Here is a 23,850-nt window from a genome sequence, read left to right on the forward strand (position 1 = left end):
GAATGAGAGGAAGATCCTGAATTCATCTTTAGTTGGAAGTGATGTCGGTACAAGCAGGAATGACCAGGAGGGAGAGGAGAGGTCACCAGAGCTTAAGAGAAAGGCCAGAGCTGTGACTCATCCTAGGCATGGGGGTGCTATATTCCATCTCTTGGAGCCGAAACTATAGAAAGGAATATCATTGAGGAAAGAGACTAGTAATCAAAAAGCCAAAGTCCAAGGGGTAAGCCTCAGTGAATGCTCCCATTTGAAAGGACGAAGAAGGATGGAGGGAGGAAGATGATGGTATGAAGGAGACAGAAAAGAAAGTCTCTAGAGTCTGAGCAAGGCAAAAGCATATAAGAGGCAGAAGAGAGAATATGGAGAGTGTACATTTACCAAAGGGAGAAGAGAATATGGGAAGGCAGGGGAGGGTCAAGGGTGATCGAATGTAATTCAGAGGCCAAGGAGAATAGAGTCAGCTTCCTGGGTGACTGGTCATTACTGATCTTGCATTATCTGAAGTGGACCCATTCCACTAGATGATGAATAGAGCTCTTTGAGGAGAGATGAAATGGTGAGGAGGCATAAGCAGCCCCTAAAGAATTAGAAAAGAATGTCAGGAAAAGGAAGTGGGGAAAATCAGATGGTTGTGACACCTTATGAGGATTCTCTGAAAAATGCCCAGCAACATACACTCTCCAGGGTAAGTTGACATCAGGAACCTGTAGATCAAATTAGAATGCATCTGAATTCATTTGGGAAGAGAGCCCCAGAGCTGTCTTCTGAACAAGTCTGGCTTGCTTCCGACCTGCCCATTTGTTTTCTTGCCAAGCACCATGTAGAATTTAATTTGAAAGGAACAGTGCTCAAGTAGATGTGGATTCTTCTCAGATATACTTTCTTTCTAAGCCATGCTTTAAAATTTGGTCACTGGCTTTAATGGTCTATTATTTATTATGCTAAATACTGATATATTTTGACTTATTTTCTTCAATCTTAACTTCAGCCCAAAATAACCTGGATGAAAAACAAAGTTGCTATTGTGGATGACCCAAGATACAGGATGTTCAGCAACCAAGGGGTCTGTACTCTGGAGATTCGCAAGCCTAGCCCCTATGATGGAGGCACTTACTGCTGCAAAGCTGTCAATGACCTTGGGACAGTGGAGATCGAATGCAAACTGGAGGTGAAAGGTATGACATCAAAGATCTCATGTATAAACTGAAATGAAAGAAAATCATTTATTTATCGTCCTTACTGCAAAATCCAAATTACTTGCTAAAATGTTTGGGGGTGGCAGAGGAAGGGGAGAGAGAATTCTGGGACAGAAGACATTATTACATTCTGCATTCACTCTGATTTGTTTAAATAGACTTATTCTCATCTCTTGCAATTCTTGTTAACTAAATGAATATTAATGTCAGTGGAATGCTAGCATGGGTACAGCATGGTGAGGATGAGTAAAGTCAAGGGAATATGACTTTCATGATATAATCCATTTATTTAAAAAGTCTAGTGCAAAAGCTCATCTAATGAAGCTACAATTAAGGAATTTACACTATTTTTAATTAGTTTACTATTTTGTGAAACTTCTAATATATATATGGGTAAGTTTGCTAATTTAGCATTTAATATTGCACATAGAGAATATAGCATATCCATATTATTGTATTATAATCAGTTGCTTTTAAAATCTCATTAAAATTTTTCCATTTATAGGTAGGTATTTCATTTATACTAGTTTTTAGAAATGCTGCAACTAATGTAAACCAAGAAACATATAAGGATTTATGTGGTAGAAAAGTCTCAGAATAACCTGTCATCTTAATCAATTTTTATAGTAATTGGGTGTAATTTTTATACTGGAGTTTTTTTCTTGACAATCAAATGGTACTTTGGGATACCGTGAAAACTATAGCTGTCAGAGTCTCTGTTATGAGATAATGGGTGACATGATCCTAATGTCTTTTCTCTTTTTCTTATTATGTTATATTGCTTTTCTGTGATAACCAAAATCTTTATTTTTTCTACCTCTCTGCAATGAAGAAATTATGATTCAAAAGTCAGAAAGATAACTTTGTAAATATCTATTTTAGAAAAAAATAGTAAATACTTAAGGTATTAATATTAAAAAAGAGGTTTTAGTCTTAAATCTAGTATAAATAAAGACACTTCTTGAAAAAATTTTTTCATAACTTAAAAAAAAGTATTCTTTCTGCTATGATTTCTGTCCATTCTCAGGTAATACAGTATAGTAGATTGATAACTGAATAAGTAGAAATTTTTAAATTTTTTTCTCTCAAATATAAAACAATAATATTCTTACAAAGTGTCAAACATGACTATTGAGAAAGTGTTTACAAATTTAAGCATTATTTTTATCTGTTTATTAGTTCTAAATTCAAACTAAGTTAAGAGTTGCAAATATATCTGGTTTCTCAACCCCTAGCTTTTTTAAAGCATTGTTGGTACTTATGTCTCAATATCCAACAAAATCCAACAAAAAACTAGTACTACTTCTGCATGCTTTGAAAATAAAAGAATGTTGCTAATGGTGTAAAATGATTATTTCATAAATGGTTCAACATTTGGGATCCTCCATAGAAGCAAATAATGCTATACAGATAGATGATATATCATTTATAGTAATTATATAGTAAATTATATAGTAACTGAATTTAATAATATAAAGAATGTATCCTAGTACATGAGTTCATAATAAGGCATCAACTGTGGTATATTGGTGAAAACTTTTAGTCCTAAGAGTAAACCCAAGATTGTTTATCATCAGATTGTTATCTGATAATAGGTGACTTGAATCAAGTTAAGCTGTGAAAAAAAAAAAAAAAGAAAAAGGTAAGAATGTCAACTGAGAATAAATAAATACTGGTACAAATATTCTAATTCTACAGTGATATATCAAGGACTAAATACCCCTGGACAACCAATCTTCCTGGAGGGGCAGCAACAGGTTTTAAAAGTTCATATCCCACTGGATATTTCTACTTTCTGTTCCATTCCTCTTACATGAAATCGCACTTTGCATGTAAAGCTTGACTTTCTCATTTGCTTTTCATTGTATCTGTTAGCAGCTCATGGCATACAGTGTTTATGCCATGAACAGGAAGGCCAAATTATTCAAGGATATTAACTAATGTAGGCACTATGTTTTGTCAGAAAACTAAGTACCATACCACACATCCCCATAAATAAAGCCAAAGAGCTACATTTTAAGATGACCTCACTGGAGATATCAGATTATCAAAACTTGGGAATCAATGACATTTCTTTAATATTTTCATTTTCCAAATGAAGAGAAATATGATCTTCCTTTAAGATAATTTCTGCTGTAGTTTCCTTAGATTCATGTTGAGCATTTTTAATTTACTAAGTTGTAGGAAAAATATTCTAGACATTTTTGATGAAGAGAGGACACAAATATTTAGAATATTTGGATCCAATATTTGGAAACTTTCATATTTAAGATTTCCAATGAAATATTTACCAATAGAATATCTATGACCTATCCATCTGTTGGACATTTTGGATATTTTCATGGAACTAAAATTATTTCATATATTTATGAACTTGAAAGAAAATTTTGGGTCCCATTACTAAATGTATTAAACAATAAATGAGTGCTATTCTACAAGTATAATTCACCCCCATTTGGAATAATGAATTGAGAAGTTCTTTGGGACTGGGTAAACAACCTGATGTAAACTCTAATGTTGTAAATCTATGCCTGAGTTTACAATTCCCAGAGATAATGTCAGCTTGCAAAAGATGACCAAATTAGGGCTCTTTCTTTAAGGTTTTGTAGATTATACATAGAGTAGCTTTCTACCCTAAGTTTGTTTAGGCCTTGTGTTTATTTAGATCAGTCATATATAATCAGTTCAGAATACAATATTATAGAATATACTAGTTTAATATTTTTATCTACTTGATAATTTTGCCTTTTAGCATTTCAACATATATATATGTACACTAATGCTTTGTCTCTTGTCTCTGTTTTTCTTTTGTTGAAAAACACAATATATATATGTTGTAGGTTTTTTTTTTTTTAAGCTAATGGTTTGGAAGCTTTTACTATAAATATTCACTGTACAATCAAGTTGGCTTTGCCACCTGATCAGGCAAAGTTGTTGTGCATATTAATAAATGTTTTACATATTAATTATCCTTTTGAAGTGACTGGATCCCTGCCCTTCACTCCATATGCTTCTATTTTCCTACATCTTTCACATGACTAAGGATTAATGAAATCACCTCATCATAATCATGACTATAATTTCATCCAACAAGTACTCAACTTTGGTTTTAGCACTTTATTAATGCTTACAACTTCTCTCTCTCTTTCTCTCTCTTTCCCTTAGTTGTAGCACAGTAAGGATTTTTGAATGTATATTATCATCTAAGGTAAGCTTTCATATGGTTTTGGCATATGAAGCTTATGACTGTCATAAGCCATACAAAGCCTGTGGAGTATGGCATGATTTTCATTCTGTAATCCAATGAAAATAGACTATTTAAAATCTCTAACTTTGTAGTTTTAGTTTGTATTTAAGTATCTTGACATTAACAGCTAGTACTTATTCATCACAACAATCTCCTGTTGACATGAAGCAAGTTGTTGAATGCAGTAAAGCATGAATTAATGCATTTAATGCTGATGAAAATGATACCCAAGCATTCTGAATGCTTTGCATCAAGGAATGGACATGTACATAAGCGGCATCATTTCTACCAATATGTGACTTGAATTTTTTTTTTTAAAAAAGGAGAATGACTTTCCCAAATTTGCATTAAAGAAGTTTTAAGAATGTTCAAATGGCATGCTGTTTTTGCCTGGACGTGAGTTTATTAGCAAGTAGTGAAGCACTTCCTTAAAGGACCATGAATTTTTATAGTTTCATGGGTTCTCTTGTGAAGGGGTACTTTTATTTTATAAATATAATTCAGACACATGGAAGGTAAGTTTGAAATAGTAGTAGGATTTTTCACGTTCAGAAGGCATTGGACACGTTTTACTATTTTTAACAAAATCTTTCCAATTTTTGCACTTTGATAGTGTATAAATAGCCAAAATTAAAGGAGTGGTTCCTTTTTTCTTCTCCACTGTGCTTGAGTTGGAGTTCTTTGTGCTAAATTAAAAGGAACATTAATGAACAGGAAAACAGTTCTTCTCACTGATTCATAACATGGTCTACATCTACTCTGCCATTCAACCAGAAGGCTTAAATCATCTATAGAAGAATCCCAAAACCCAAAAGAGCAATAGATCCTTTCCAAAACCAGTTAGGAATTTAAACTAAGATGGAATAATAGCAGGGAACAAGAAACTGCTATGGATCTGCCGGGAACTTGTTTTTCCTTCTAGATGCCAACTGCTTTAAATTCTAAATGTACTAAATGCAGGAGATTTCCCAGTAGGACTGAATGAATCTTTGTGACTAACTGGAACATAATTAGTCACATTTCTAGGCAGCTAGTCAGGAAGTAGTATTTCAGTAATTTTTCATGTAGACGGTTTTGACTTGGCCTTTTCCTTTTTGTCCTCTCTAGGTGGTCTTTCCTTCTGCAGGCTTCTCTTGCAAGGCGTACCTCCTAACATAATTGATTCATATTTGCGAGACTTGCAATCAAGCAACCCTGAGGAATACTAAGGGCCTGGGCCCTGCCTCCTTACACTCCACTGCTTTGAAATCTGATTGCAATGAGAAAGCATTTTCTGTTTTCCACCAGCACCCAAGTGTGGTTGTTTTCTTTCCTCCTGATGTTAAAGAAAAAAAAATGTTTGCACGGGATTGCTTAATTAAAAATTGCATACAAAATTTCATTTGAAGTCAACATTTTGCTCATGATTGTCTGTGCTTGGTCACTGTACTTTACAAAAAAAGCAAGCTAGAAAATTAGCAAAAGCTGTTGTTTCAGTTTAAAATAGTAGGCTGTAAATGCTTTCTTTTTTCCAGAATAAAATGACATAGTACCATATACCATGGTCAGATCTTGAAAACCCATCTTTCTCTTGAAAAGTCACTCTTTTCTTCATCTAACAGATTTTTCTAAGCAAAACAGGGTTGTTTATTTCACACAATCCTGCTTAACACCAGTGGATCTGTACGCTTTTTCCCATTTGTATTCCCTATAAGACAACTTCATAAAGTCTCTCAGACACAGTTTTCTCAACAGAAGGGAAATTGTATTCAATAAATGGTACAATAAGTTTGAAGCACTTATGATGAGATTACACAGTATTCTTTTATGTGCTTGGGGTTGTGTGCGCAAACAGAACTGAGGACAAAAGGCTGGGAGCCAGGTGCCACCAAACTCAGGCCTGACCTTCATTTGTCTCTGGCACAGCCTCCAGGCCAAATGTACCAGAGCTCCTGCCAAAACAGCTAGTCCTAGTGACAGAGAGTTACTGCAGACAACAGAGCGGTTATAGATTTAGAGATTGCTGATGGCATCCATTCAGACTAATGAAGACCATCAAAATCCTAGAAGCTGAGAAACATTTGCAGGAGCGCATCATCTTTTCAGCGCTTCCTTTGACTCTTCCTGCTGTTCTAGAGAAAGTTTCAGTTAAGGGAGTGAAGGGTAAGTAAGTCACCTCACCATTACTGTTTATTCCCTCGCCGCCCCCCATTTCTTCTTTTTGGTCTTTTGTCCTAGGAGATAAATACATTGTGACCTGTAGGTGGGCCCATAGGATCCTGGGACAATATTTTAAAATATCTGCCCTGCTTCCTTTCCAGGTTAGAGCTGGGAGGTATGGGGGGAGATCACACTCCTGGGCTGACGTGGGTCTCATCAAGGGAAGGAGTGGTGTATTCAGGTAGCTGCAGTACCTTTGGGAACAGCAAGAGAAAATTTGGGTTCTTGTCCAAACTATAATGGCTGCCTCTTCTGTTCTGATGAGTTGGTGATCCTGCCTTATCGGTTGTGAAGAATATTGGCTACTACCCCATATCCTTAATCATTGTGAAGCAGTAATGTGTGCAACACCTATGTAAATACCCATTTTAATCAGAAACTATATTTACACATTATCAACTAAGATATTTTATGTAAAAGAAACCTGGCATCTCTGTAACGTCAAGAAGATCATATCCTTATGTGCAAACCCAATAAACAACTGTCTGGCAAAACTAATTGATGTGGGCCCAGCTGCTTGGTCTGAACTCCAGGACAGCAACTAAGCTGGTTGCCTAATTCACTCATTGACTGATTTTGCCAAGTCAGGGTCAAGTTTGTTAGGCTTTGTATAAACATTGCCTAAAAGTGACTGTAAAGTATCCTTACAAAATATTGGTTCCCAATCATGACTCACGCTGTCAAATATATTTTGTACTAGATAATGTTATTTTTCTACATATGACCTCTTTAAGGGTACTCATGCACCACAAAATTCCAAAAAGGAAGAAAAAGTCTATTTTGAAACGACAAAGAGCAAAAAATGTCAGAAGCTGTCATTGCTATTACCTTTCGTACAACTTTGTTCTAATTTTGTTTGAATTTGACTTTATTAAAGAAAAATTATATGTCACAGGAACTTACCAAGAATTCTTTTTGGAAACTAAACATTTATTAAATGTTGTAAAGGATCATATTTATTTACTTACTTTAGAAGAAAGCTTAATGAATGTTTCATCTAAATTAGTACAGAAATAGAAAAACCCACTAGTTCCAAGAAACATTGGAACAAGGTAATAATCCACTTCATGCCTTCAAAGAGTTAATAATGTAGAAGACTAGTAAACAAAGGGGAAGACATAAACAGGGAAGACAGCAGGTGTAAGAGATCCCTATAAGGATTCAGAAGTTGGATAATGTGGTTTATGTATTTGTTATTATCTATGTATGTATCACACTAGAATGAAGTATAGGCCATGCCACATGACTTTATTTTTCTAAATCAAATTAAAATATGAGCTCTCCACTAGCTAGATGAGCTCTCCACTAGCTAGTGAAATTGAGAAATTCTCTCTGTCCTGTTCGGGGGTCCTACCTCAGGCCCTGGGTCAGCTGGAATATTTTCTGTGCCTAGAAAATGGAGAGAAGGAAAGTCTCTCCATTTTATTCCATACTGGTGGAATGTCTGTGTCCAACCCACTATGGTCCACTCAAAGACTCTGAACTTCCTGGACAAGTGTGGATATAAGTGTGGACCTCTAAGGCCATAGCTTCACTATTTACCTGCTACTTTTAAAGATGTTCTTTGTGGAAACACTGGACAGTTCTACCACTTAGTACTAGCCTTGGACCTGGGCAAGAGGGAATTCTACACTTTCAAGAGCCTCACTCTGGCCCTCCTCCACCCATTAATTCCCTCCACAGGGCAGGAGGGCCACAAAGCCAAGGGGATGTGCCTATTTAGAATCCTTACCACATCCTCCTTGTAAACTGCACCCAAGCTAACTTTTAGGGAATTTGTGGGCCTTTTCCCTGAGTTCAAACCCCCTAAAAAGAAACACATGGCCAGTTTATGCACATTGAGGCTCAAAGGTTAGGACAGAGACACCTGTTTGCCAGGAGGCAGGGGTGTGGGGATGTGACTAGAGCTTGTGCATGAGGTGGGGCATCTGCTCATGTGGGTCTAAGAACCCTCCTGGTGTGGTGCTGGAAGGAGCTAGGATGTAAAGAGTGGGGAGGCTGGCAGTGGGTCACCATATTGTGGCAAGTATCTCTGAAGAATCTGACAGTTCTACAATTCAAACCTGGCCTTCCAAGTCATTATGGATTCAGCTCATGAAGACTGGAGAATACAACTAGTTTATTAACCATCCATTAGCTTCATTTATAACTTCTAAATATTTATGTACAGGAGCTATAGAAGTTAGGAGTAGCCAGTCCTCAGCATTACCTTGATTCCAAAACCAGACAGACTCCACTAAAAAGAAGAACTACAGACCAATTTCCCTGATGAATGTGGATGCAAAAATTCTCAACAAAATACTAGCCAACTGGATCCAGCAATACATTAAAAGAATTATTTACCACAATCAAGTGGGATTTGTTCCTGGGATGTAGGACTGGTTCAATATCTGCAAGTCAATCAATGTGATACATCACATTAATAAAAGAATGAGAACCACATGATCCTCTCAATAGATGCCCAAAGATAAATCAAGGAATCGATCCCATTTACAACTGCAACAAAAACCATAAAATACCTAGGAATAAACCTTACCAAAGAGGTGGAAAATCTACACACTGACAACTGTAAACAGCTTATGAAAGAAATTGAAGAAGACACACAAAAAATGGAAAAAAAATTCCATGCTCATGGATTGGAAGAATAAACACTGTTAAAATGTCGATACAACCCAAAGCAATCTACATATTCAGTGCAATCCCTATCAAAATAACACCAGTATTCTTCACAGAGCTAGAACACACAATTCTAAAGTTTGTATGGAACCACAAAAGACCCTGAATAGCAAAAGCAATCCTGAAAAAGAAAACCAAAGCTGGAGGCACCACATTTCCAGACTTCAATCTGTATTACAAAGCTGTAATCATCAAGACAGTATGGTACTGTCACAAAAACAGATACATAGATCAATGGAATAGAAAAGAGAACCCAGAAATGTACCCACAAACATATGGCCAACTAATCTTTCACAAAGCAGGGAAGAATATTCAATGGAAAAAAGACAGTCTCTTCAGCAAATGGTGTTGGGAAAACTGGACAGTGACATGCAGATGAATGAACCTGGACCATTTTCTTACACCATACACAAAATAAACTCAAAATGGATGAAAGACCTATATGTAAGAGAGGAAGCCATCAAAATCCTAGAGGAAAAAGCAGGCAAAGACCTCTTTGACCTCAGCCACAGTAACTTCTTACTTGACATGTCTCCCAGTGCAAGGGAAACTAAAGCAAAAATGAACTGTTGGGACCTCATCAAGATGAAAACTTCTGCACGGTGAAGGAAACAATCAGCAAAATGAAAAGGCAACCAACAGCATGGGAGAAGATATTTGCAAATGACATATCAGATAAAGGGCTAATATCCCAAATCTATAAAGAGCTTATCAAGCTCAACACCCCAAAAACAAATAATCCAGTGAAGAAATGGTCAAAAGACATGAATAGACATTTTTCCAAAGAAGACATCCAGATGTCTAATGGACATGTGAAAAAATGCTCAACATCGCTCATCATCAGGGAAATACAAATCAAAACCACAATGAGATACCACCTCACTCCTGTCAGATAGCTAAAATTAACAACTCAGGTAACACCGATGTTGGCAACAATGCAGAGAAAGAGCAAACCTGTTGCACTGCTGGTGGGAATACAAACTGGTGCAGTCACTCAGGAAAACAGTGTGGAAGTTCCTCAAAAAGTTAAAAATAGAACTACCCTATGACCCAGCAATTGCACTACTAGGTATTTATCCAAAGGATACAGGAGTGCTGTTTCGAAGGGGCACTTGTACCCCAATATTTACAGCAGCACTATCGACAATAGCCAAAGTATGGAAGAGCCCAATGTCCATTGACAAATGAATGGATAAAGAAGATGTGATATATATGTATACACACACACACACACACACACACACACACACACACACACAGTGGTATGTTATTTGGTGTTCAAAAGGAATGAAATCTTGCCATTTTCAACAATGTGGATGGAACTAGAGGGTATTATGCTAAGTGAAATTAGAGAAAGGGAAATATTATATGACTTCACTCATGGGTGGAATTTAAGACACAAACAGATGAACACAAGGGAAGAGAAGCAAAAATATGAAAACAGGGAAGGGGAGAAACCACAAGAGACTCTTAAATACAGAGAACAAACTGAGGGCTGCTGGAGGGGTTTTGGGTGGGGGAATGGGCTAACTGGGCAAGGGGTATTAAGGAGGACACTTGCTGGGTTGAGCACTGGGTGTTATATGTAGGTGATTAATCACTGGATTCTACTCCTGAAATCATTATTGCACCGTATGTTAACTAACTTGGATGTAAATTTTAAAAAATAAGTTAATTTAAAAAAAATAAAAGGAGTAGCCAGCCCTGAACCACCTCTGTTTCCTTCTCTGTATCTCCATCCAATTTCTCTCCCACTCCAGCCTTTCCCCACTCACCAAACTCCAAGTCTGACCCTCCATCTCCTTCCTCACTTAAGTTTTATAGAAGAGAATTCTAGAAATACAAGTTTGGTCTCTTTTTCCTGGAAGTAGGAATAGAATCAGAAATAATAATACCAGTACCAATTCTCCTATGATATTAATTGAACTCTAGATTGAACCCCACATTTATTTTATTTATTTTATTTTTATTTATTTTTTTTATTTTAGAGACAGAGAGCATGCACAAGTGGGGGGAGGGGGCAGAGGGAGAGAGAGAATCTTTTTAAAATATTTTTTTAATGTTTATTTATTTTTAAGAGTGAGAGAGACAGACTGCAAGCAGGAAAGTGGCAGAGAGAGAGAGAGGGAGACACAGAATCCAAAGCAGGCTCCAAGCTGTGAGTTGTCAGCACAGAGGCTGATGCAGGGCTCAAACTCGAGAACCATGAGATCATGACCTGAGCCAAAGTCGGACACTTAACCGACTGAGCCGCAGAGAGATAGAGAGGGAGAGAGAGAGAGAAAGAGAGAGAGAGAGAGAGAGAGAGAGAATCTTAAGCAGACTCCACACTCAGTACAGAGCTTGAAATGAGGCTTGATGCAGGGCTCAATCTTAGGATCCTGGGCTCATGACCTGAGCCAAAATCAAGAGTCAGAGGCTTAACCAACTGAGTCACCCAGGTGCCCGTGTTTTAGTTCTTATTTTAGCTGGGCCATTAATTACCATCCTTGTACCAAAAATTCAGGTGCTTGCTACATGTATATATTTATAAAATCCTTTGTTATTAAACTTTGATAACTTAGAATGGACTAGAGAAACCACTTGATGAACAACCAACTGCTCTGGTCTGAGGAACCTATGGCCTAGCTGAATATTTTTCTACTCTCTGGAGTAGATTACTAGCAACAAAATACCAGAGAGGCAGCAAAACAGTTAAACACTCCCAGAGAAGTCACTCAGGGTGGCTTGGGGCACTGGCTGACTCTAGTCATGAAAGGAAAAAACATTGCACTCAAGCGCATAGTCCACCATAATTTCTTTCACTCCCAAGCAATAGCTTTAGAAAGCATCTTTCTGTTCTTCGTAGATAAGCACTTACACAGCTATCCACAGGCAAGAGGCTCCCTCCTTTATTCCTTAACTCAAGGCCCAAGAAAACATTTTAAAGACATTACATACCAATTTTATTGGCGTGTATATCAGCTTTTTTTTTGTTTTGTTAACGAAAAAATAAATAAATAAAAAAGAACTAGGGGTTACCAGAAACACTGTGGCAAGGAAAGGAACCATTATTTGGACTCTGTAAGGCATCCTTCTTGGATGATTAGGACAAGGGGTAATTGGAAAGAAGCCATGTTGCAAAATAAACCAAAACTGATTTGGAGTCATGTGGTCATTTGGAAAATTCCAGATACTAGAGACCCAAGTAATGTATCCCCTGAAGTGCCATTGGACGGGTCATCCCAGCCACACTCCTGAGTGTCCACTGGGGGTCACTGTCCATTCAGTTCCCATTCCTGCCCTGGGGAGGTACCGCTGAGCTGGAGCCGGGTTGGGTGGTAGCAAAGCCTGCCAGGAAGAGGCAGAGCATCTCTGCACAGGGTGACTTTATTCACTTGTCAATAGCTCTTAGTTAGGGTTCAACAAACATTAGGTAGCAATAGTAGGAGTTCCTTGGTGAGACAAGTTTCTCCATGATTGTTGAGTCCTCATAATAGCAAGCATGGACTCTGAACCAAAGTGTCACCAAAGTAGTAACTCCACTCTCTGAGGAAGTTAAGCAAGAGTGATGGACAGATCAGCAGGAGATGGCAAGAAGGGGCTTGGTGGAGGGCAAGACCAAGAATCAACATCAAACCAGGGGGAGAAAAGGAGAACTAACACATTATTATTTTCACCAAGGGAGGGGAAATCAAGAGCAGTGAGATAAAAATGAAGCCAGAAATAACCTCACAAGGCAAGGAACTAAAGAAAGGGGAAATGGCAAAGAGAAAATCAACAATAAAAAAAAAAAAATTTAAAAAGCACCTACTTCTGTGTTTTACAGGCATTATCTCAGCAGTGGTTTCTTACCCTGTCCCCTACCACCCTCCCTATTCCTCTTTGCAGAAGAAAAGAAAACCTTGGACAGAACCTGAGAGCATAGCCTGAGACTACCACCACAACCCCTTGTATGCTTCCCCATTGAACTTTATGCACATGTTATATTCTTCTCTGTGATATAGGAGTTTATTTTAATACAAAACACTTTTTTATTCCCAGATCTTCCAATGGATGTTGTTCCAGACACACTGTCAGGGAGCTAAAGGTGTCCCAGTTCTTGGAAGCATGGCATAATCTTAGAAAAGCCTCATCAACAACCAGCAGCCAACACCGTTACCAGGGACCAACAAGTGGATCTCAGTTCCACTGGTGAGAACATTATGTAATGAGTTTTAAATAAATATACACATATATATGTAATATATATAATATAAAATCAGAAATATAAAATAAAATACAAAATCTTAAATATCTATCTATCTATCTATCTATCATCTAACTCTTCTTTGTCCTGGAAAAAAACAGCTTTAAACAGAATTAAGTGAGCCAAACTGGTCTTTCTTTTCTTGTCCCTTAACTGCCCCAAGTGCTTTCTCTCTTTGTTCTGCCCTAGCCCCCTTCCACCTGGGGTTTAATTTTTTTTTTTTCAACGTTTATTTATTTTTGGGACAGAGAGAGACAGAGCACGAACGGGGGAGGGGCAGAGAGAGAGGGAGACACAGAATCAGAAACAGGCTCCAGGCTCTGAGCCATCAGCCCAGAGCCCGACGCGGGGCTCGAACTCACGGACCGCGAGATCGTGACCTGGCTGAAGTCGGACGCTTAACCGACTGCGCCACCCAGGCGCCCCCCACCTGGGGTTTAAAGGGCTTCTTCAGAGCAATGCCTATACCCAAGCCTTCTAAGAGTGGATGTTGCACTTGAAATGTGGTCTTGTGACCAGCAGCATGGGCATCATCCGGGAGCATGTTAGGAAAGAAAACTCAGCACCATGCACTCTCCACATCTCCTCACTTGGAACCTTTATTGTAACAGGATCTCCAGGTGAGTCCCGTACCTGTTCCTTCAGGACAGGTGTGGCTCCAGCCCTCTTTCTCTCTAGCTCCTTATATGGATATTTATTTGGGGCCATTGTCTCTCACCTGCCCAAAAGAAAGTCAGTCTGATAAAAGTGTCCCTCCTAAGGTATTCCTGATAACAACCTAACTTAACACTGACATGTGACCTAAACTGTCACTCCTAAAAGCCCTAACTGGAAGACAGGAATAACTCTTAGGATTTCAGGCATCCTAGACTGCTGAAGAAGGAATTTTTGAGGAAGAACATTCCCACTAGTGCTCCTCAAATCATATTGTGGAAAAAAATCTTAAAGCGGTAGGATGTGAACTCAGAAAAGGTTAACAAATTAAAAAGGTTAAAGGATATAAAAAAAGAGTGCTAAGAACCGTCTCTGAGGGAAATCAGTTTCCTTAATCCTAAATTGCTTTCACAATTTCAGATAAAAAGCACAATTACAACATCTCAGGGACTATATTGTGAAATATTGTTTTCTGATTTCGTTCAGGAAATCAAGCATTTGTAAAAGAAGAGAGCAAAGGGTTTTGGCAACCTAATATTAAACACTGCACGTCTGCTCATGGATTTTGTAAGGTATCATAGTTCTATAAAGTATGGACTTTAAAGTCTCAAAGTACAAAACTATAAAAACATAAATTAGATCAAAGCAAGTAAATGAAAAGAACTGCAGGACCATACTAATCTTTATAAATACTCCATCCTATGAGTCTAAACCTCTAAACACACAGCTTGACTCCCTAAATGATAACATTCTGCTACACCCCAAATCTAGCCAGTGATTTCTTTTTTTTTTTTTCAAGTTTATTTTTTTATTTTTGAGAGGCGTGGAGGGGCAGAAAGAGAGGGAGAAAGAATCCCAAGCAGGCTCCCCGCTGACAATGCAAAGCCTGACAGGGGACGTGAACCCACTAATGGCAAGATCATGACCTGAGCCGAAATCAAGTGTCTGAGGCTTATCAGACTGAGCCAGCTAGGCAACCCTAGCCAGTGATTTCTTGATTGCAACCCATGCCTTTTTCCAATCCAATGGAAATCAGTGGCTTTTTGAAGCCGTTATATCACAACAGATGCACCTGATCTGACTATATGAGACTATGTTACCTTTTGTGGGAAGTTGGCTGAGATGCTGAGGAAGGAGTTTTGAAATGTAAGTGAAAGTTACATACACAAAGAGAAGCAGCAGTAAAACCAAGATATCCTTTCTCTTTTGGGAAAGAAATTCAGTTTAGCTAAACAATCAAGTAAAAATTTGTGGACCTATTGTACTGTGAATATGTTAAGATGTTACCATTGGGGGAGGGTAGGTGACGAGTACAAGAGACCCCTCTGTATTATTTTTGCTACTTTCTGAGTCTATAATTATTTCAAAATGAAAAGTTTTTTAAAAGTATGGATGTCTATTGAGTGCCAGGTATTGAGGAACACACTCAGTGCAGGAATGTGATCCTAGTACTCTATAAGCTGGGTGAGAGGTAGATTGGTATATAAGTAAGTGACCAAAGACAGAGTGGAATACAAGTACAAAGGCTCTGGTTGTGTGGAAGCAGGAGAGGTCAAACTGGAAGAATGTGCAAGGTCATCTCAGAGAAGATGGAATTTAAGCTGAGCCTTGATTGGCGGGCAATGTTTTAGGGGTAATGAGGGATGGAAGGTACTCCCCAAGCCCAGGGAGAAAATCAGGACATGAGAAAATGCTGGGTGTGTTTGGCAACAGCTAATGAAAGTTGGAGCAGGAGACTTAGAAAGGGAAGTGAGGTTAGAGGAGATATTTGGGAGGTAAGACTGGAAAAGTAGATTCAGTCTTCAAATGCCAAGCTAGGGAGGTTGGACTTTACCAAAGGCATCTGAGCAAGGGAATTCTTCATCAGTTTCAGTATTTAAATAAAACCATTTTTTACATAATATCTAGAATGGCATAAAATCTACATGATGTATAGAAACTGGACAGTTGAATATTGACAAAAATATCCATCTAAGTCCAATATTTATATATGTAATTTAGTAGGTGGCATTTAGCTATCGTTAGCAGTATAGGCTCTGGAATCAAACTATGTGGTCTTGAATCCTGGTTTTACCACTTTTCTAGTTGTGCAGTCATGGCAAGTTATTGAACCTCAGTGGGATCCAATGAAAAAAATCTGCAAATGGGGATGAGAATCATACCTACTTCATAGGATTTTTAAAATATTAAATGAAATAACTGCTGATGCTTAGAACAGAGCCTCACTGGAGCTCATAAATGTAAGCTACCATGTTAGTTCAAAAATGGAAAACTTGTGAACATCAATCACTATGTGATAAACCATGATAATCAAAGGAAGCCATGATTCAAGAGGTGAAATAATAGGAAATCTTTAATCTACTTTTCTTTGACATTAGACAGGTAGGCCTTAATAGGTCTTGAATTCATTTGAAATTTCCAAAAAATTTCCCCAAAAAACAAGGGTAGAAAGCAGCTTAAGAGTATGAGTGTTAGAGAAAATATGCTTTTAATTTTTTATTACTTTTACTCCTTTTTGATGATATAATATTCCACATTTGCAAAGAAAAATGATTACTCATATATAGCATAAATAAAATAAATACCATGTTCCTACTACCTAGTTTAAAAATTGTGGCTGAGAGGGGTGCCTGAGTGGCTCAGTCAGTTGAGCGAACGACTTCGGCTCAGGTCACGATCTCCTGGTCCGTGAGTTCGAGCCCGGCGTCGGGCTCTGTGCTGACAGCTCAGAACCTGGAGCCTGTTTCAGATTCTGTCTCCCTCTCTCTGACCCTCCCCCGTTCATGCTCTGACTCTCTCTGTCCCAAAAATAAATAAACGTTAAAAAAAAATTTTTTTTTAATTGTGGCTGAGATAGCAAAAGGGCCCTTCAATATCCGTTTTCCAACCTTTCAGTAATAACAGAAATTATTTAGAGGGGAAAATGGTTAGCCAGCTAAAAACTACATTTCTAGCCTTTCTTGCAGCGACACATAGCCATGTGACCAAGTTTTGGCCAATAGGATAAGAGCAGAAGAAACAGGTACAATTTTAGGCCACGCCCTAGCAAGGAAAAGAGCACAGCTTCTCTTTTTTCCCATTTGAATTGGTTGGAACTTGTGGTTAGTCATTTTTGACTACAAGGACAAGGGGCAACATCCTGAGGGTGACAGACTAATAAAATGGACCTCTAGAGCTTGTTTGGAGGTTCTAGCAGGGGAGCGCAACTACTCCTATACCCTTGACTGAAGAATGATCCTCCTGTATCGAGGAAGGTCGTCCTCTTCTACGGAGTGTGCAGCTTCAGGAGGGATGCACATGGAACAGCGAGGGAAGAAGGGGACACCCGCCTACCCAGCCAGATAAGCCGAATCAACCCTGGTGATCAATGAGGTGACAGATGTCACAGCCAGATCACCATCACGTCCTAATAAAATGGAAGGAATCAGTGTTCCTGACACTTTGGAGTTGCCATACCAGCCCAGAATTGCCTGACAATAGGTGAGAGAAAAATACTTAGACCATGGGGTTTTGTATCCTAATTAATATAATTACCAATACTTTGGAATCAATCTGTGTGCCCTTATACAATCCCATTTCTGGAATTTTATATATCATTTTTTTTCCTTTTCTTCATAGCTTTTGTCACATATGTACATATTCCTAAATGCAAAGTCATACATGTTTTTGAACTCTGTGTGAATTAAATAAATCATATTATGTGCATTTTTTCTGTAACTTGCTTTTTTCCTGTCTCTCAGTATTATACTTGTGCAATTCATGTTAATAAGTGTAGCTATGGTTTATTTTCTACTGCTATATTAAACTTGCTGTATAATATTAAATTGTGTGAAAATACCTCAGCTTATCCATTCAGTATTGGTGGACATTTAGGGTATTTATAGTTGTTGATTATTGTACAAAGATGAATATTCTTATACCTATCTCCTAGGACACATGTGCAAGAATTTCTCTAGGATGTACTCCTGGGTCAGAATTGTGGTGCTAGAGTACGTGCATATTCAACTTTACCAGATAATGCCAGATTATTTTTCAAAATGGTCCCCTCCTATTCCTCCTTGCTAATACTTGCACTCAAGGCCACGTGATTAAGTTCTGGGCTAGTGGGATGCATGTAGAAGTGTCGTTTTGGAATTTTAGAAAAGCACCTTATTTTGCTGGCTCGGCTGAGTGGTATCCAACTTTTTTTTTTTTTTTTTTCACTCCCTTTCTCTTTCCGTCTACTTGAAATGCAAATAGAATGGGTGGAGCTCCAGAGGCCATTCAGAACCAAGTGATGACCTTAAGGTACAAGTCAGAGAGGATGTTAGAGGAGAAAGACAGAAGAGCCTAAGTTCCTGATGATCATGAGGCCACTGCAATTATAGATTTTTATGCAAGAAAGAAATAAACTCTTATTTTGTTTATGTCACCAGATTTTGGGGATTTTTCTTACAGGTATCTGAATATAAGCCCAGTTGATTGTTTTTCTGTTTCTTGTTGATTTTAGGAATTCTTTATATAATCTGGGTAGTAGTCAATGTGGATTTTATTTGAGGGAAATACCTTTTCCTGGTTTATGGCTTGTGTCTTTTCATTCTCCTTTGATGTTTTGATGTGCACTAGAAATTATCTGTAATATAGTTAAATTTATTGATGTGAAAAAGGATTTCTCCCTGGATTTTTCATGGCATTGATAAATTAAAAAAACAGATGTCTCCAAGTTTACTGTACATAAAACCAGCATAGTTAAAAATGGATCTCTGTCATTCTGATTCCTTTCCTGCATTTTTCAGCACTTTTTTCTTCACATGAAAGATTAGGAGGTATATATCCAATGAATGGTTTGGTCTATAGACACCTAAGGCAGGGGTCACCAAACTTTTTTCTGTGAGGAACCAGATTGTAAATATTCCAGGGTTTGCAGGCCCGGGTGGTGTCTGTCACAACCACAGAACTCGGCTTTTGAGTGAGAAAGTAGTTTAAACAATATGTGAGGCATAAACGTGGCCTTATTTGTGACACTGAAGTTTGAATTTCATATAATTTTGCATCAAAAAAATTCCTTTGATTTTTTTCAGCCATTTAAAAATGTAAATACCATACTTAGCCTGTGGGCTGTACTAAAACAGGTGGTGGGCTGTTAGTAGTTTGCTGACTCCTCTCTGAGGTGTCATAATGTGAATCCTGCAGGACAAACTGCATCTGCTGATACATGTTTAACACACTGTCTTGAAAGCAGTCTCTGAGCTTGTTCTATGCCTTAGAAAATTGCATAAAGATCAGAACCAGGAAGTAAAAAAAAGGCAAGAGGGAGGCTTATCTCAGGCTGTGCAATGTTTATGGCAGGATGTCCCCTGTGTAAAGAGGTGCATTGTGAGGTAAGGGGCTGGTGAACTACCATTGTGTGGCAAGTGTGCTCAGTCCACTGTATAGTGGGAGGACGCTGCCTGGATCCCTGTCCTCTATCGCCAGAGAAGGCTGCGTGTAAAAATATCCAATTACTGGTACTGGATGCTCTGAAAAAGGGCATTTGGGTTTCAACCATTCAGTCCCCTTGTTAGCAAGCCTTTTCAAGTCCTGATTTTTCCTTTCAATATCTTGGTCTTTGAACCCACAGCGAGAGTTCTATAGAGCTAAAGGGCCCCTGTTCTTTGGGTTGGAAGAAGAATTGTTTTTGTGGTGCGTTTATCAAGTAGGACCTCTTTTTGGACAGACAGGTGGGGCCATGAGGCCGGTGACCCAAGATGTGCAAAATCACATTCTCACACAACCAACTGCCCTCCCCTCCCGCCAGACTCCACACGCAGCGACGTCCTTCAGTAGTTAGCCAAAGGCCAGGGCACACCCACACCAGGAGAAAAGAGTTGTACACAAGACCACAGGTTAGAGGAACCAACCTCTAACTGCCCAGCTAGCAAGGAGTTTTTCCTCACGGGAACCCGACCAGACATCCTTGGAGAAGAATCGAACTTTAGAGGCAGGTGCATCAGCCCCTTGGGGAAGTCAGGGCCCTTGCACGCCAACCAGAAAGTTACTGTTGGCGGGACCCTAGTGGTGACCTGGTGGCCAGCGAGAGCCGGTCCAACCCTCCCTGACACCTCGCCGGACTCTCCCCAACCCCTCCCCCAGGTCCTCTCCCCGGAGGCCCCGCCCTCACTCCGCCCCCGCGGTCGCAAGAGCGGCCAGGCCGCTCTGGGGGCGGGGGCCCCGGGACCTGAGGCGGCCCCGCCTGACCTCGACCTCGGTTGAGCGAGCCCGACCGGAGAGTCCCACCCGGCAGCCACAGGCCCCGGTCCGCAAGCCCCTCCCTTCACCTCTCCCCGCCCTGGCGCCGGGCACGGGCCGCGCTCCCTCGAAGCGGCAGGGCCCGCAGGCGGCCATGGCGGCGGGCGCCGGGGCCAGGCCGGCGCCGCGCTGGCTGAAGGCGCTGGCGGAGCCGCTGAGCGCGGCGCAGCTGCGGCGGCTGGAGGAGCACCGCTACAGCGCGGCGGGCGTCTCGCTGCTCGAGCCGCCGCTGCAGGTTTACTGGACCTGGCTGCTCCAGTGGATCCCGCTGTGGATGGCTCCCAACTCCATCACCCTCCTGGGCCTGGCCATCAACCTGCTCACCACGCTCGTGCTTATCTCCTACTGCCCCACGGCCACCGAGGAGGTAGGGCCCACCTCCCGCCCGGCCGCGGAGGAGGGACCCCCAACTGCTGTCCCGGGAGCTCCGATCCCCCGCCCGAGCCCCGCCCGAGATGCCCCGCCGTCCCGCAGCTGGAGGTGCCCGGGAGAGCCGGGAGACCCCCGCGAGGCTGAGCCTCGGGGGTGGGGGGTGGGGGTGGGATACCGCCACTGCCCCGCGCTGCGTCCGCCCTGAGACTCCCCGGGCCACCTGGAGGCTGTCGCGCCGCTACCCTAACCCTGCGTCCACCCCGAGCCTCCCGGGGCGGCGGAGGGGTTGTCAAGGTCACTGCTTCAACCCGGTATGCACTCAACCTCCCCAGGGCCACAGCAAGCCTGCCTGCCCGGCCTCCATCCCATCCGGCGCCGAGCTGTGGGATGGACAAGCTGTCGGTTACTTTGCACACTGGGGACTGAACGCCCCCAGTCTCCGTCCTTCCTGTCTGGCACCAGGGCTTGAGGTCGGGTTGGCCAAGCCGGAGTTACCCTTTGGACACTTTTATAATCGTCTGTTTCTCACGGTTGTGCTAGTGATCCTGAAATTACTGGTAGCACTGATCAAAGATAAGTTACTTCCAAGAGGTAACTTCCACTTTGCCTCATTGACCTGCAAAACAAACTAAGGTATTATTAGCAGGCGATAATCCTTATTATCACGACCCAGGGGTCACAAAAGCCAACAGATTTTGTTAGCAATGCGTATTTGACATATATCTGAAATAAGAGTAAATTAAAAAAAAAAAGTAGATAGCGTGGGCTTTGGACAAGTGTTAATCAGAAGCCCCCTTGGGCTCAGTGTGGATGGGGTAGGAGGCAAAGGGCGTTCACTCCCATTTGTAGCTTTAAGGCATAGTACATGAGATAAGTATCACATTGCACATTCTGTGACACAGCTTTCTTGTCTTTTTTCTCCAAATAGTGAAATCCCTTTTATAATCCTATTTGAGTATAGGTTCTGTGGGGAATTAATTCAAGTGAAATTGGATAGCAGGAATACAATGGAAATATTTTATGCCTTCCATACTATCCGTCCATTAAAAAAATATTTAATGGAGCCTACATTTTAAACATATCTTGCCAATTGATGGTTATGTTTATTACATATGAGTTCTTGGCAGATGTTTCCATTGTTATTCATTTCCATATTGTTTGCAAAAAGTAAGTTTCTTTAGTTTTTCATTTTTGCAGTCTGTTTGCAGAATTTCCCAGAGTTGGTGCACTGGATTTACAAGTGGAAGGTTTGAGTTCTCATGGGGCTCCACAGCACCATAGAGATAACTGCTGGTCAGTTTTCCCACATGTGAATTAGAAAATCATACTTGCCAAACCAATTTTACAAGGACGCAATGAGAATTAAATAATACATTACCTGCAGATAAATGTAGAAAAAGGTAGTTTGCCCAACAATTAAATATATTACTCAACACATTAAAAATACCACTATTATTAAAAATGTCCTGAAAATATATAATAAAATTTAGTTTTTATTGGGCCTAGATTTGGCTAACCGCATTTGGATGTTTCTGATACTTGCCAATTAAACTGTGAACTTGTCAATATTATTAACTTTAGAAGCATTTGTTGAGCACTTACAAAGAGCAGGACACATAAACAAGTCTAATAGATTATGTTTAGGAGGGTCAAGAGGGGCTTGATGGAAGAGGTAAAATTATGATTAATTAATTTTAGGCTTAACTGCCTTTAAAAAAAATGGTGATGGTGGGGGGAAATCTCAGACACTTAAAAAAAAAAAGTGAAAAAATCAGAATGGCCCTAAAAGGAGGCGTAAGGGTTAAAATAATAGGTGAAACTGACAAGAATTTCTGAAATGTAAGTCATTAGATCCTGTAGGTGCTTGTAAGAGGCTGAAGCAGTGAGGGGAAAAACCATTATAGGATTGACATTGTGTATTTGGTAAAATCTCAGCAATAGCAGGAAAGAAGCACAGTAGTTCAGGCTGTTTTGCTTTCAGGTCACAGAACTTGTATGACAGGCCCTGACAGGATTCAGATCTAAGTCAATCTGACTCCAAAACATATATATATATTATATATATAATATATATTAAATATATATATATTATATATATAATATATATTATACATATAGTATATTTATATAATATATATATTCAGATCTAAGTCAATCTAACCCCAAAACTTTCATTTATATATATGTAATATATATATTATATATTATATATATTATGTATTCTACATAGATATATATAATATATAATATATAATATATAATATATATATATAATCATTTACCACCACCTTCTGGTCCAGAGTTCCTGCCTTTCTGTATGTGGTATGCAGGAAAAATTCCTTGTGTTTTGTATAAGATTTATCAGGTATGTAAAGTGCTTTTACATCAATTGTGGCCTTTGTGTTTTATGTCTACCCAAGGAGGTTGGCAAGTTTTTTCCCTTCCTACAATAGCCTTACCACCATTCTAGCATTTCTTCTATCCATCCATCCTGAAGTAATAGTAGTATATACATTTTTATTAAGAGAAGATTGAGGCCCAGAGGGTTAAGTGACTTTTACCTGGCATGGAATGTGTTTTCTGATTCTTAGTCTTAAGAATTATTAGTGCTTTTTCAAACTTGACAGATTGCTTCCAGAAAGGCTCAGGGAAAATACATAAGGTTTTTGGATTTAGATACTTTGGTTTATGTACCCATATAGGATGTAATCCTACCCGAATAGGATTACATATATGTAATGCTGACTACATTATCTATATTAATAATAACACTTCGTCTAATTTTTACTACTGTTAATTTCTAGGCCATAAGTGGGGATGAAGGGAAATTAATAGAAAAAAATTAAGTGATTTATATTAAGTTCTACAGTGGTGTTCTGAACTGCATATCATGTCACTGTTTCTATTTTTTAATTTATTTTATTGCTTTGTATAGCTACTTTTTTTTTTTTTTTAATGTACTCTCAAGTTAGTTAACATATAGTGTAGTCCTGGCTTCAGGAATGGATTCC

At 39.4% G+C, this 23,850-nt stretch overlaps 2 protein-coding genes across 11 annotated transcripts in view; both read left to right on the plus strand.

The window, feature by feature from the left end:
• Positions 1-6,224, plus strand: part of MYBPC1 (myosin binding protein C1) — an 88,493-nt gene extending 82,269 nt beyond the window's left edge. For 5 of the 9 annotated variants that reach the window (XM_045462916.1, XM_045462920.1, XM_045462919.1 and 2 more), the window contains 2 exons: positions 989-1,175; positions 5,551-6,224. In XM_045462916.1, the coding sequence (XP_045318872.1) occupies positions 989-1,175; positions 5,551-5,651 (288 nt within the window). In that variant the 3' untranslated portion in view covers positions 5,652-6,224. Of the gene's footprint in view, positions 1-988; positions 1,176-2,894; positions 2,963-4,361; positions 4,405-5,550 lie in introns of all 9 variants that reach the window. The other 4 variants (XM_045462917.1, XM_045462922.1, XM_045462918.1 and 1 more) reach the window with 3 other exon arrangements.
• A 14,125-nt stretch (positions 6,225-20,349) lies between these two features.
• CHPT1 (choline phosphotransferase 1) overlaps positions 20,350-23,850 on the plus strand; it is a 31,458-nt gene continuing 27,957 nt past the window's right edge. For both annotated transcript variants that reach the window (XR_006709230.1, XM_045465437.1), the window contains exon 1: positions 20,350-20,834. Coding sequence is in view for 1 of the 2 variants with exons in the window: in XM_045465437.1 (XP_045321393.1) it covers positions 20,562-20,834 (273 nt within the window). In the remaining variant the exon portion in view is untranslated. The remainder of the gene's footprint in view (positions 20,835-23,850) is intronic.

The sequence above is a fragment of the Leopardus geoffroyi genome, chromosome B4 (assembly GCF_018350155.1).
Source record: "Leopardus geoffroyi isolate Oge1 chromosome B4, O.geoffroyi_Oge1_pat1.0, whole genome shotgun sequence".
NCBI classification, from domain to species: domain Eukaryota; kingdom Metazoa; phylum Chordata; class Mammalia; order Carnivora; family Felidae; genus Leopardus; species Leopardus geoffroyi.